The 15,017-nt window shown below is 42.0% G+C and overlaps 1 protein-coding gene across 1 annotated transcript; it reads left to right on the top strand.

The window, feature by feature from the left end:
* The first annotated feature begins 10,314 nt into the window (after positions 1-10,314).
* Positions 10,315-11,913, top strand: LOC117556752 (THAP domain-containing protein 5-like). The gene is made up of 3 exons (XM_034232248.1): positions 10,315-10,426; positions 10,841-11,033; positions 11,205-11,913. Exons 1-3 carry the CDS (start codon positions 10,347-10,349, stop codon positions 11,526-11,528), a joined length of 597 nt encoding a protein of 198 aa, XP_034088139.1. The 5' UTR covers positions 10,315-10,346; the 3' UTR covers positions 11,529-11,913.
* The last annotated feature ends 3,104 nt before the right edge of the window (positions 11,914-15,017 follow it).

The raw sequence follows: 15,017 nt of genomic DNA, 5'->3' as shown, positions 1-15,017 counted from the left end.
TTTTGCATTTCTTTAAGGGATGATATTTTTCCTGTGCCAAAAACCTGACAGATTCTGATTAAGTGGTGAGGAGATTCATCATCGGATCATTCATCAGACCAGTTTATTTTTCTAAGGAAGTAAAAAACAAAAGGTGTTGCTACAGAAATGCACGTTGGCACAGAAAGGAGTTCAGCTGGATCAGAAAACAATGTCCTGTTAGATCTACTGAAGGAACCCTTGACTATTCTCTCTATTATACAAATAAAGATAGTGTCATTTAGATGTATTAATAAATCAAATGACTAAACGGTTGCAGTTGTTTCAGACCTCAAATAATGCCAAGAAAACGTGTTCATATTATTTTCTTAACATTATTCTTATGTTTTAAAGGTCCCATGTCATGGCCATTTCTACTGATCATAATTCCATTGTTGAGGTCTACTAGAATAGATTTATATTGTTCAATGTTCCAAACTCACATTGGTTTCTCATACAGCATCTCTGTATAGTATGTGTATTCACTCTCTGTCCTAAACGGCTTGTTGGAGCTCCTGCCCCCCCCCCCCCCCCCCCCCTCCCTATGAGCCCACTGTGCTCTGATTGGTCAGGACGTTGCGAGGCTCGTTGCTCCTCGCAGCTGCTGCGAGGAGCGGACAGGTTTCCGGATCGGCGATACAGCGAGAACAAGCAAAACTCATCCTCAGCACAAAAGAGGCTTCTCAATTCTTATATTTCCCCTCCTCGACTTCTATCCTCGTGACTTAGTCCCGCCCACAGGAGATGAGAGCGGAGGACTGAGGAGGGGAACCGAGGAGAGAGCAGGCAGATAGAGAAATAAGAACTCCTCTCCTCTGAGCGGTCATTTTAAAGAGACGTCCGTTAATGATGACAGGAGGCACAGCAGCCCTCTGTCTGATGGACCAACCCATTCTCACAAAAAACGTGTAATAACTACGTTGGTCCACAACGTAGGACATAGTATTTCTACAAAAACGACTTTGTTACCCACTTTGAAAAAAAGGTTGATGATATTCGCTCTTCTTTTTCTGACTCACCTTTACTCACCGCTGGGTCACCAGACCCTCCTTCCACCAACACACTTACCTCCTTTTCCCCTCTCTCTCCAAGTGAGGTTCTTACCCTCATTACCTCTGCCCGCCCTACCACCTGTCCTCTGGACCCTATCCCTTCAAACCTCCTTCAGACTATCGCTCCTGATATTCTACCGTTTCTCTCCCATTTCATCAACACTTCTCTAACTTCTGGTCACTTTCCAAACAGTCTCAAGGAGGCAAGAGTAAACCCTCTCCTAAAGAAACCCACTCTTAACCCGTCTGATGTTATAAACTACAGGCCTGTCTCTCTCTCGTTCCTGTCTAAAACACTTGAACGGGCTGTCTTTAAACAACTCTCCTGTTATCCTCCATCAGAACAATCTTCTGGATCCGCACCAGTCTGGTTTCAAGGCAGGTCACTCCCAAGAAACTGCTCTCATTGCTGTCACGGAGGAACTGCACACTGCCAAAGCAGCGTGCTGCTACAACCCGTTGCTACAGATACACGCTTTACAACATCAGGAAGATACGTCCCCAGCTGACACAGAAAGCGACGCAGGTTCTGGTCCAGGCTCTCGTCATCTCACGCCTAGACTACTGCAACTCCCTCCTGGCTGGTCTACCTGCATGTGCCATCCGACCTCTGCAGCTCATCCAGAATGCAGCGGCTCGTCTGGTCTTCAACCTTCCTAAATTCTCCCACACCACTCCGCTCCTCCGCTCCCTTCACTGGCTTCCGGTAACTGCTAGAATCCACTTCAAGACACTGGTACTTGCTTACCATGCTGCGAATGGATCTGGCCCTTCGTACATCCAGGACATGGTTAAACCGTACACCCCAGCGCGTACACTACGCTCTGCATCAGCCAAACGACTCGCTGCACCCTCGCTGCGAGGGGGACCCAAGTTCCCATCGGCGAAAACACGTGGGTTTGCTGTCCTGGCTCCAGGATGGTGGAATGAGCTCCCCATTGACATCAGGACGGCAGATAGCTTACACATCTTCCGGTGCAAACTGAAAACTCATCTCTTTCGACTCCACTTCGAGCGATAGAACTATTAACAAAGCACTTATATACTAATAAAGGACTGGCTTATCTAAAGCCAGTTGAGTAGCACTTGAAATGTTTGTCTCTATGAAACCTGGTGTACTTATATGATTCTGTTTTCTTCAAGGTTGTGTCTTCCTGGTCGAATGTACTTATTGTAAGTGGCTTTGGATAAAAGTGTCAGCTAAATGCAATGTAATGTAAAAACGCCTCTGAAATTGTAAGATCCCTACGTTTTTTTTCACCATTCATTCCAATGGCTGGCGTCTATGTCACGTGAAAAAAAAACATGGCCGAACTTCGTTTTATTCTCGGTGTAAAATGCCTATTTTAAAGTTAGTTTGGCCATTAAAATGTGTTTTGATGTCATTTGATGCGAGAAATATGAGTTGTTATTTCAGATTATGTGTGCAGTGGATGTACATGATCTTTAGTTTGCTAGTTATTACGAAGATTACTTCAGGAAATTGTGTCGATACAACGTTTTAATTGTTACCAAGGTGGTTGCTAGGGACGCTGCTATCGATATTATTTCTGTTGTGTAACTGTTTAATGGTGTTATCTTTATTGCTACCCCCTTCTCCGTCAATGTATAGTGTTGGTACACAGCGCAAACGTATTAGTTTAACAAAATCCGCATCTAAAGTTGTGGCATACATTATTTTCCCCTGTGCATTTTACACCGAGAATAAAACGAAGTTCGGCCATGTTTTTTTTTCTTCTGAATACTACGTCCTACGTTGTGGACCAACGTAGTTATTACACGTTTTTTTATGAGACTGGGTTGTAATGTAATGTTTTCATCAAATATAACATAATTTCAACAAAACAATTAAATAACATGCTTTCACCACTAGGTGGTGCGGGTTAAAAAACCTGTCAAGTTTAACGCAAGAAAGTATACTGCTGTTTCCAGTTTAGTTTATGATGGATGTATCTTGTTATCCACACATATATTGTTTTTATATTTGTAACACCAAACCGACAGAAAATATGGTCTTAACATGACCCAGTGGTCTAGTTAATAAAAAATATATTATCAAACTTAGGCCCAATCCCAAATCACCCCCGACACACTACCCCTCCGTTTGTGCATTCGCGCGGAGGGTCCGCCATATTGAGGGCTGTTCCAAAGCAACGAGTGTGGAGGGGGAGTGGGCTATCAAGCCCTCAAACAGCGAGTCTGCAGCGGTGCTGACTTGAGACCAGTCTCTACCTGACCGGAGTCACGCTGTGTGTGTCCGTCAGGAAACAAGCTGTTAACAAGTAGTTCCAGCAAACATCCACTGATAAACTGCGATGTTAACAACCTCATGATAACCTCATATGTTTTTAACTTAGGATCAAACCTGTGTTTAGTCTAGAAAAAGGTAATTTTTTTATTATAAAGTTGTGTATATTTACAGACCGTTGCAAAAACTAAGAAGCTTATAAAAATCAGCTTTCAAACTAAAAGAGCTTTACAAAAAAGTAACACAATGAAAGATATTTGGAGTTTTATTTGAGTTATTAATTTAAACTTTTTGTCTAAGAGATGCTGATTTGAAACCGTTGTTACATACAGTTACGGCATTTCCTGTTTCTGCCGGAGAGAGGGGAGGCCGGCCCAAAGCTTGCTGCTGTATTTACTCCCTCCATCTGACAGGAGGGAGCCTCATGTGTCACTCCACGGAGGGGGAGTGTGTAGGGCGTGGTTTGGGATTGGGCCATAATATTAAAATGAACTCTTATTTTGAAAATACAGCTTCCTGTGTTCGAATGAGCTGCTCCGACACTCGGTCCTGACGGACTCCAAAAGTCCGACATTATACAATCAAACAAATAAATAAACACAAGGATAATTATGTGTTATTGTTGAGTAAATAACAGTGTGGTTTAGAAAATAATACAAAATTAGAAGAAAAAACTATGAAACAATACAGATTTCAGTATTCTGAGCCCCATAACTGACGGCAACAAAAGTCCTACATTATTCAATTCAAAATAAAGAAGTAAAAACAATAAGTGTGGCTTGATATTGAGTAAGAAAAAGGTTGATAAATGCTGTGAGAATGGATCTGCAGAGACCATTTCGCTGCGATACCAACTCGTCTATTGGCAACGTTCAGGGAGCTCTATGCAAGTCAATGGAACTCCCTGATAGTTGAACATTGACACTAAAGCCCCCCCCCCCTGCGTTTGATAGTGACGCCAAGAGATCCTGACTTAACGTTTAAAGCATAATAAAGACAATATATAGAGAGCATAATATTTTTAATGCAACGCAGTCTCGCATCGTATGCTTCAGCAGAGAACCGGCCGCGGCCGTTGAATTTCAAGGCAGCGGGGAGCATTCGCTCGCGATCTCAAGTCGTCTGCTACATATGTTTAGGGAGCTCTATAGAAGGGACATCCCCGAAGGTTGAAACTCGACGCTAAAGCCCCCACCCCTTATGTTGGAAAGTGACGACAGGGACCCTGACACAACGTCAACATAGGCCGCGTTGGGAGTGAGAATTACCTCATTCACACCAACGCCACTCCGGTTCAAGCTCTGTGCTAGAGCTTTTCAGGTTCAGAACCGGTTCTTCAGTTTAGCTCCGGCTCTTTTCACACCGCCCAGAGTCCGACTGGTGCTGCGTCATCGTTTGCGTCATCGTTTGCGTCATCGTTTGCGTGCCTGCTTCATAAAGCCAAACCGCGCAGAAACCCCTCACAGCTCACACCGACAACAACAACAATGACCGATTGTGCTCCAGCTTCCTCTGTACCTCTTCGGAAGACCAGATTCCCATCAGGTAGCTGGTCTCTTCAGTGGACTGCTGCTTGTTAAAGTGGACCTATCATGCTATATTTGAATAATATAGTGTAGGACCATACCTATATAAGGCATATTTATACTTTTTATTTTTCAAAATACCAAACAGATCATGCATTTTAGCCATTCCTCATTTCGCTCAATTTAACACTGTCTTTGCACGGGCTGATTCTGTGAGAGCAGCGCCATCTACAGGCCTGGCATATGTACTACAGCGTCTCCAGCGCTTTCGAACGGCAATGTCCGTGGCTGTCTCCTCCTGATTGGTGGAGTTGGACCAATAGCCGTAGCGCCACTTCTGTGACGTCAGATAAGTGTTACAATCTGGATCAGTCTGTATCAGATTCGTTGCTGCCCCTTTTTAAGAGATTTGGGTACGGAGGAAAATAGAGAGGGTTGTGTTTTCTGACACTTGGTGAGTTCCCTGGAACACCGGGGACACATGTTCATGTATAAAAGACGTACAAAAGTGCATTTTGCATGATAGGTCCCCTTTAAGTTTCTCCATCGTTGTGTACAAACTGGATAAAACGCCGGCTTTTTGTTGTTGTTCAGGAGTTGATCCCGCCCCTGCCCCCGCCTCGACGTAAGCGTGACGTATGCGGTGCTTTTGCTCTAGCCGGAAAAATGTTTGGTGCTTGAAACGAACCGGATTCCGGAGCTAAGAGGCTGCTCGGCTGTGGTGTGAACAGGAAAACCCGGTGCTTTTCAAGCTCCAGCTCCGAACCGGCCCTGAAACACCGTTGGTGTGAATGAGGTAAATGTGTTGGTTATGCAGATCTCTCTGAAATGTAGTAAGTAAAGCCGGAAGACATGGGGAAAGCTGGATAGTGAAAGTTGTGTGTCTGAGTTCAACGGCTTAAACAGATAGTACTTTTTTAGGGCTACGGGTTGCATTTAGACGCACAAAACGTGGCACATACACTTAGTTAACTGATATGGTTATATTTCGTCAGTTAGGCAAGGTGGCTCGATAGCTCACTCTACACAACTTTAACAAAGCTCTTGCTCTATATTTCACCTGTAGATGTACAATATCTAACAGGTATTAACCGGTATATTAACTTAATTTCAGTACCTTTTTAAAACCATAACGATGGCAGCCATATTAGACATTCTTCATGAAACAGGAAGTTGTTGTAACTTCATGGTACAGTCTCCAAACTACCAATGTTGAGTGCTTGATAAGTCATAGCACCACCTAAAGGCAACAGGAAGTCAGCCTCATGTGGCAAACATCATGAAAATAACAATGTGTGGTCTACAACATAGATATATACAGTGCTGGAATTGGGCCGGTACTCACCGGTACGCAGCACCGGCACTTCTGGTTCTGACCCATGGAGTACCGGCACTTCTTGCTCAGTACCGGCATGCTGGCGGTACTCCGGTACTCATGCACCGTGCCAGTACTCAACACTCTCCCGCCGTTCTTATTATACATCCATATATATATATATACAGCCGCCCGGTACTCAGTAGATGCGTCATGAGGTGCCGAACGGACATTCTCATCGCTCTAACCGCTGGAGTTTCACAGCGGCTGTCAGCTGTTTACTCCTGTCATTCAAACAGAACGTGCTGGAGAGGGGGCGGGGCTTATCTTCTCCATGTAAATACTGTGGTGGAAACGACTATGTCAAAATTAACCTATTTGACCGTGATTTAATAGTAATACACGTTTCAAAATAATAATAATAATAATAATAATAATGCCGAAGTAACAACATACTGAAAACTGTTAGTAAAACCATGTTTTAATGCTTTACAATTTACATACCTAGATGCACGTGTGTTGTGTTTATGCAGTGCAACTCCCACCCAGTGGGTGGCTATGTAGAGTGATAGAACAGAGCAGGCACGCCCCCGAGAGAAGGAAAGCACGTCACAAATTAGCATTTCTAAAATGTTAGCGTGGATTAATAAAAGTGCAAAAAGACAGCGGTTGTCGCCGGAAGAAACTTCAAATACAGAGAATGCTGTGCCTGTGTTGGAAATTGTGTCTGATGGGGAGCTTTCTTTGGTTGATCCTCCTGCTCCAAGTTCTAGTGCATTAGCATTAGCACTAGCTCCGCCGCCTCCTCCAGAGCCTCTAACGTTAGCTGCTGCTGGCGCAACTGCCACCACCAACACCGGGCAAAGCGATGCACCTGACTGCTGGACAACGGACCAGGTGCAATATTTTTGCAAGACCAATGCATGGCTCCTTCTTAAAGATAAGAAGCTAGGATGTCGGATATGCAGAGATGTCAAATCTTTGGGAATACACACTGGACAAGGACTGAAACTGTCAACTGAATGGGGTGAGTGTGCAGTGTTTCATTTCGGTGTTGACAAGGGCAAACAACAAGCTAGCCTGAGAAAAAAAATCAAAGAACATAAAGAATCACAAGCCCATGTAAAAGCTGCTGACATCCTTACATCTGCTTCACGTGAAACTATTCAACATCAAGTGCAGTCTATGCATAAATCTGAATTAGACACCACTATCAGAGTTTTTTGAACGGCATATAAAATTGGCAAACATAGCCGGCCATTCACAGACATGCCAATTGATTTGAATGTACAGAAACTGAATGGGCTGAACGTGGGCAGGGTTTTGCACTCCAATAAAACCTGTGGCGAAATCATCGACCACATAGCTCATGAGCTGAAGAAAAAAATGGCAAAAGACATTACAGAAAACCAAAGAAAACTCTGTGTTTTGGTCGATGAATCTACCACTATTAGTGGTAAAACGGTGCTTGTTGTGTGTCTACGCTCAGCATTAGCTGATGCTGAGCCCGAAACGTTTTTTTGGGAGCTGATCGAGTTGGATGGAACAACGGCTGATGACATCACAAAGGCGTTAATGGAGTGTCTTGGAAGAGATTTTAACGAGGACTTTTTAGGTCAGTGTTTCGTTTCTTTTGCATGTGATGGGGCTTCAGTCATGCTAGGGAAGAGAACAGGCGTTGCTACCCAGTTGTGTAGTAAATTCCCAAGCCTGTTTGTGTGGCACTGCTCCAATCATCGTCTAGAGCTGGCAGTTGGGGATGTGGTCAAGGAGGTCTCAGGGCTCAATCATTTCCAGATCTTTTTTGACAAACTCTATTCCTTGTTCCATGCCTCCCCCAAAAATCAGAGGCAGTTAGCGCAGTGTGCGCAAGCAGTCGGACAGCGTCTCCTGGTGATAGGGCGTGTTTTGTCCATCCGCTGGGTAGCTTCAAGTGAAAGGAGCGTCAGAGCAGTCTGGGAAAACTACCGAGTGCTTCATGATCACTTCACAAATGCTGCAAACGACACGAGCAGGGATTCCAGAGACAGAGCAAAGTACAAGGGCCTGGATGATGTGCTCACATCTGCAACGTTTGTCAGCAATCTGGGACTGATGTACGATGCGCTCACAGAGCTCAGCGACCTCTCTCGGCAACTCCAAAAAAGAGAGATGACACTGCCTACAGCAGATAGGCTCTTAACTCGAGAAATACGAGTTTTTGAATCCATGGTCACCATGCCTGGCCCACACATGACTACAGTTCATACAGCTCTAGCTGAGAAGTCCTTCAAGGGTGTTGCCCTGCGTGAGAATGGCAGGCTTGTACAGATTCATGCAGGTCAGTTTTTCCGCAGTATGGTAGAGAATCTGAGACACAGAATGACTTCCACAACCTCCTCTCATGTCAGCACAAGAGAAATCCCATTACATGGCCGGGAGGCCCGGGACAATCAGCTAATCCAGGACATGAAAGTTATCCATCCTGGAAGTTGGCCTGAAGAGGAGTTAGACGTACAGTATGGGGACGTAGAGGTGCTACGTTTGTGCGAAGTGCTGAAAGTGGACAGAAGAGAGACTGTTCAGGGCTTTCGCGAATACAAGGAAACCAGGGCATCCCGTACACCTGCTGCCATGGAGCCTCTACTGAAAACAGTCCGAACCATCGCTGTCTCCACTAGTGAGTGTGAGCGGGCATTCAGCTGCATGAACGATATCCTTACTGCAAAAAGGAATGCTCTCTCTGTCAGCCGACTGTCCAGCCTGGTTTTTATTAAATGTAATGGACCATCACTAGGACAGTTCAATCCGGAACAGTATGTGAGGTCCTGGCTGGCAAAGGGAAGGAGAAGTGCTGATGAAAGAGCCTGTCCAGCTCCAGTCCCTGATACTGATGTCCCCAAGGCCTTCTGGAGCCTTTTCTAACAATGTGAAGTATATTGCAAAGCAGCTCACCCAGTGAGAAGACTTTTGGCATAATGTGCCGATTTGTACAGATCCTGGAGATAGAAGGACTTCAGACCAACCAGGGAGTTATCTGATCAGCTTGGTGTTCAATGTAACTCTTTACCATGGCTCAGACTTTGTTACTTGCAGTTACAGTTTCTCATTTTAGATTGTACAAATTTTGCATTTGTTTTTACATGTTCTTTGTTCATGCTCTTTATCATTTTTCTGAGTTGGAAAGTTAGATTGCATCATAGTTTACTTTATACATATTTGTATTCTTCAGTGGTGAAGTATATTGCAAAGCAGCTCAGCCATGTGAGAAGACTTTTGGCACTTTTTCGTTTTTCGTTTTCTGAGTTGGAAAGTTAGATTGCATTCAAAATGTACAGAAATACTTAATTTTGTTAAAGCTTTTTATAAAAAATGCTTCTGACCAGAGCTTTGTTTCCTTGTCATTAATGTTGAACACCACCAGAGGGGCTCTCACCTGAAAGGTCTCTGCTTCATGTGTCTTCAGCAGAAGATCTAGACTTTGATTGCTATATTTTCAGTTAATATTGACCTTACTGAGCTTTAGCCATATCCGCTGCCTATCATAAAAAATGTTAAGTACAGTGAACCTTTCTAAAATATACAGTAGTAAAGAGACAAACCCACCAGCATTATAGTAGCCAAATTCTTGTTTGTGGGCTGTATATATAAAATTGACTTGAAAAAGTTGCTGATTTTAGAGTACTGGCACCTTTTTCATTCCAATTCAAGCACTGGATATATATAAACACTAGATGGCTCATGGGAGATTTTTCAGCGTAGCTCACCGGCCGCCATCTTGCTACAGTCAACAGTTACTCTGATTCGCGCTATGGTAGCTGTTGTAAGGTGAGTGATCTGCACAAAAATACTCTTAACTCGCTGAAATCTTGACTGATTTACAAACGGTTTTGTTTATTATAAACGTTATTAGCATGGCTATGATACAGGATGCTTGGACATGTTGAAATTGCAGCTTTTCTTTGTGTATGACGTGGTTGTATTTATTAGCTGACTAATAACAAGAGGCTGTGAGTGAGACCTAGTATTACAAAGTTGACCCAGCAACTTTACACCAGTGGGAGAGGCAGAACTGCTCTTCCTTTTCAACATCATTTAAGTTACACATGATTTCTTCCAAGTGGTTTGGCTTGTTAAAAACATCTTACATTTTAGATACATTATGATACAGGAAATTGCTGGCTTTGTGTTTACAGAAGTACCTGACTATGCCTGACTTTTGTGCAGCCTACGGCTGCTCTAATCGCCGCAGTCTGCAAACAAGAATCCGTGGAATCACCTTTCACGTGTAAGATATGACAATATTATGACTATAATTAGGATAATCGTTAATTACTTAGTGGATGTATGTACATTACAAGTCCTGCTACACAGGATCAGTGGGGCTATGTGAGATAATAGTATTGCAAGATTGTTGTTGACCCAGCCTCTTTAGAATATGTTGTTACCATTTCTTTACACAATTATGTAATGTTTCTTTTGGACACCTTTTTTATTACTCTTAGTATGGTTGTCTTATTCTTAAAGTATACATACATACATTACATACATACGTACATACATACATACATACATACAATTACCCCAAAAATATGATAATTTCGGTGTGTATTTTTGTCCTTACCCTTAATGTTAAAGGAAAGAAGGGAGGACAATGTTGACAATAATTTATATATCTGGCTACCTTTCTCATGTTTTTAAGGTTTCCCAAAACCGGAGAGAGGAGGAGGCAGTGGGAACTCGCCCTAAGAAGGGACGGTTTTGTTTCCTCTGGCAGGACGCTGCTCTGCAGTGAGCACTTCAGGAGTGAGGACTTTGACAGGACGGGGCAGACTGTCCGGCTTAAAGATGGTGTTGTGCCAACAATATTCAATTTCCCAGCTCATCTTCAAAGGGTATGTGTATCATTGGCCAACAAGAATTCAAGGGGTATAAGATTGATATATAAATATGTGATTAAATGTCACACTTTAGTTTTTCTTTCTTGAAGTTTAGGAATAAATAATGTGTTGTGTATTACAGCACATTTTAAACACTCAAAATGTCTTTAATTATGTGTATTTTAGCCGGAAGCAACAAGAAGCACAACCACTTCAAGAAGAGCGGAAGATGAACCTCAGCCTAATGTTGTGAGTATTCTGAATGTGGCCAAGACCAGAGAGATGGTCATTGATTTCAGGAGGGTGAGGACGTCTCTTCTACCCCTGTGCATTCTGGGAGAGGATTTGGCTGTTGTGATGGACTACAAATACCTGGGAGTGCACTTAGACAACGGACTGAACTGGAGGATCAACACTGACGCTGTGCACAAGAAGGGGATGAGCAGACTCTATTTTCTGAGGAAGCTGAGATACTTCCACGTGTGCAGCAAGATGCTGGAGACCTTCTAGTCTGTTGTGGCTAGTGCACTCTTCTTTGCTGCGGTCTGCTGGGGGGCAGCATCAGAGCCGGTGACACCAGCAGGATCAATAAACTGATTAGGAAAGCTGGGTCTGTCATCGGCATCAAGCTGGACCCCTTTGAAGCTGTGGTGGAGAGGAGGACACTGAACAGGCTGTTGTCCATCATGGATAACCCCACCCATCCTCTCCACCTGCAGCTGGACAGTCAACGGAGCTCCTTCTCCAACAGACTGCTGCAGCTCCGCAGTGCCATAACTCAACAAATCACCTCTGGCTGGAAGATAACTCTCTGCTCCATAGTTTCTCTTGAATATAACCACGTTGTACATTTTACACATATATAATCTATTTAATATTTAACATTAATATTCCATATGCCTTATATTTATGTATATTATATATAATATCCTGCCAAACTCAACATGTATATTTTCCTCTTTCTTTATTTTCTTTATTTTTCTTGCTTATTTCTAATTCATTGTAAAATGCTTTGTCCCTTATGCTGCTGTAACTAAAAATGTTTTCCCAAATTGGGATGAATAAAGTACCATCTTATCTTGTTTTATTTGCATGTGGAATGTCACTAACAAATGAGAGCATCATATGGCTTGTTATATTAAATCCTTTATCTCGGTGGTACCCAGGAAGGTCTATGATGGTGTTACTAGGAGAGCCCAATATAATTTGAGGTGGTACTCTGTGTAAAAGGTTTGAGAACCACTGGCCATCTCACTTGCTCTATGTCACTCATACACTTGAATAAACATGTGCAAACATTGAAACGACACCCAGGGATTGGCAACCTTTACAATCAAAATAGCCATTTTTGTCCAGAGCCTCAAAACATATTTTTGCCTTATAAGGGGAAAAGCCTATTAAGATCCATTTCTTAAAAGTACGCTGAGTTGTGTTTTCTGTTGGAGAATGTAAAAAAAATCAGGCTCACAGTATTGATAAGTGAACATTGAATTGTTAAAAAAGTAACTTATTAATTTCCATATTACTATTATTTATATATTCGTATAATTGTGATAAATGAGACAGAACTGGCCTGTCTGTGAGCTCATTTTATGTTGGTTTGGTTCTTCTGATGAATATCTAAATAATATACCACCATATGCTATTGTCATTAGTTGTGTCCCTATTCTTCAAGCTAAGGCATTGCTAAATTAACAACTCTTGGCTTACAGAGTGGTAACATGAGACCGATTTTTATATATAAAATATAAATATATTTGAATTTTATAATTTATTTTAAATATTAACAATATAATAAAAATAAATGGAAATATATACACCGGCAAATATTTAATATAAATACCTTGTGTGTGTGTGTATAGCTATTGCTTTATCTGCTTAATGTTATTTTCATAAGAAAGTCCATGACTATAAGTATACAGTATCATAACTACATCTTTGATGTTTATAAAAAACCAAACCGTTTGAATTGAATTGAAAATTGAGCAAGCTATGGTTATTTAAATAGTAAACCATAATGTTATGGATGAGAGCACTGCCTGTAGCAAGATGGCGGCCAAGTGGCAACGTCGGTCTCCATTGGCCAGCAGCGCGGGTGAGTCATCTAGTGTTTATATATATCTATGGTCTACAAGTGATGTTTAATGACATTCTGTTTGTTCATAGTGTTTCTCTAGCACCACATAGTGGACATATAAAGTGGTGCAAGGTGTGCAATGTCTAACTTCCAGCAAATCACACTCCATGCAACATGTGTGATATTAATACTCTTTTGTTTACCATCGAACATAAATCTGGGTTTTGTGGTTTAATGGGTCATTTATCTCAGTGATGTAAGAAGCGTGTGGAGTGCATGAGTGTCTTCCAGGTAATCACTGTGACTGCACCAGACAATGATAATTATGTACAGATTGTGAATAATGTGTTGCTCAGTGATCATGAAATAAAGCTGATCATAAATGAGTAATGCTTTACTGACATCATTCGAGGTATGTAAAAAGACAATTCATCCTAAAGAATACAATACAATACTTTATTTATAGAGCTTTAAACCTACAGACCAAAGTGCTGTACAGTCAAACAAAACAAAACATACACAAAATAACACAGCACAGCTCACACACCATAAAACAAGTACATGTCAAAACAATAGACAATTTAAAAGCAATAAAAGCAACGCTCTAAAATATGTTAATACGCTGAGGCACACATGTGTCAAACTCAAGGCCCGCGGGCCAAATCCGGCCCTTGGTAGATTTAATTTCGTCCCGCAGGATAATTTCTAATTACTATTGGATCTGGCCCGCCGGTATATTGCACACCTTCTCTCCATCCTGAGGGTCTCCTCCGCTCAGAGCCTGAGCCCAAACATTGATGACCTTGCACCCGAGATGAGATGCCAAGTATCTGAGCTAGCATCACAGAGCAGCACACTGAGTTTAATGGATGCTTCCTTCTGCACTTTCTCTCAGGACAACAGGGCATGTTTGGTTTTCTCTCTGAGGGGAATAGTTTTGTTGAAGCTGTTGTTGGCCTGTGGGAAAATGTACTCATAAGAAATGACTCTGGAAAAGCTGCAGATAGAGCCATAAGAAATGAATGCAACTGATTATTTAATGTTGTTTTTATAGGCAATCATTGAAGCTTTGTTAGTTCCAGGTTTAATATGTGCAACAAGTTCATTTCAATAAGTTCTGCAATAAACATTGAACCAGTCCGGCCCTCCACTAGTACCCATTTTTTTATTTTGACCCACTGTGTGTTTGAGTTTGACCCCCCTTGCTGTAAAGGAACTACAGCACAGTCACATGACATTACATCATTTCATTTTAAACAAATAAATACAATACAAAAAAAACATGCAACATACATTACTGGAATACTTAAATAAAAAAACAGAACAATAAAACAAAACAAAAAATAACATGTTTAAACACAGGTAGGCAGTGTAGACAGACACTGGGTTGTAAGTAAATACGTTCTGCAATAAACATTGAACCAGTCCGGCCCTCGACTAGTACCAATTTTTTTATTTTGGCCCTCTGTGAGTTTGAGTTTGACCCCTGGGTTACATCGTTAACCTGGTGGTTCAGCCTGATGACTACAGACAAAAAACACTATCCGAGGCGCTTTGTCAATATGTATCAATCGAGTATCCAAAGACAGGGTTCCTGCAGGTTTCACCAATGTAAGACCTTTTAAGACCACTTTGAATGGAATTTAAGACCTATTTCACGGCAAGAAAGTATGAAGGAAAATTCCTAAGAAAATAAATACGTCCCATAATTACTTTCAAAGTGAATGTATTCATGTTCAACATAAGAACGATGACTGAACATAACAGTGTTAGCGTGTTAAACAAAAAGTGTCAATCTTTCATCGTTGCTGTATGATTGGTGTTTAGCTATGGTATTTAGCGTCCACAGCACCTCCGCAATATTTAAGATTGTGAAGATGACTGATTGAATCAAACTGGGCCACTTTGATGGTAAAATTGAG

This window comes from Gymnodraco acuticeps, unplaced genomic scaffold (genome assembly GCF_902827175.1).
Source record: "Gymnodraco acuticeps unplaced genomic scaffold, fGymAcu1.1, whole genome shotgun sequence".
Classification (NCBI taxonomy): domain Eukaryota; kingdom Metazoa; phylum Chordata; class Actinopteri; order Perciformes; family Bathydraconidae; genus Gymnodraco; species Gymnodraco acuticeps.
The sequence above is the reverse complement of the archived record's forward strand: the minus strand, read 5'-3'. Positions and strand labels throughout refer to the sequence as shown.

What these genes read in the sequence shown, in the direction of transcription:
- LOC117556752 (XM_034232248.1), top strand. Translation starts at nt 10,347, where the DNA reads ATGCCTGACTTTTGTGCAGCCTACGGCTGCTCTAATCGCCGCAGTCTG. An exon ending in CGTGGAATCACCTTTCACGT is followed by an intron (nt 10,427 to 10,840) that starts GTAAGATATGAC and finishes CATGTTTTTAAG; the next exon opens with GTTTCCCAAAACCGGAGAGA. An exon ending in TCCCAGCTCATCTTCAAAGG is followed by an intron (nt 11,034 to 11,204) that starts GTATGTGTATCA and finishes TGTGTATTTTAG; the next exon opens with CCGGAAGCAACAAGAAGCAC.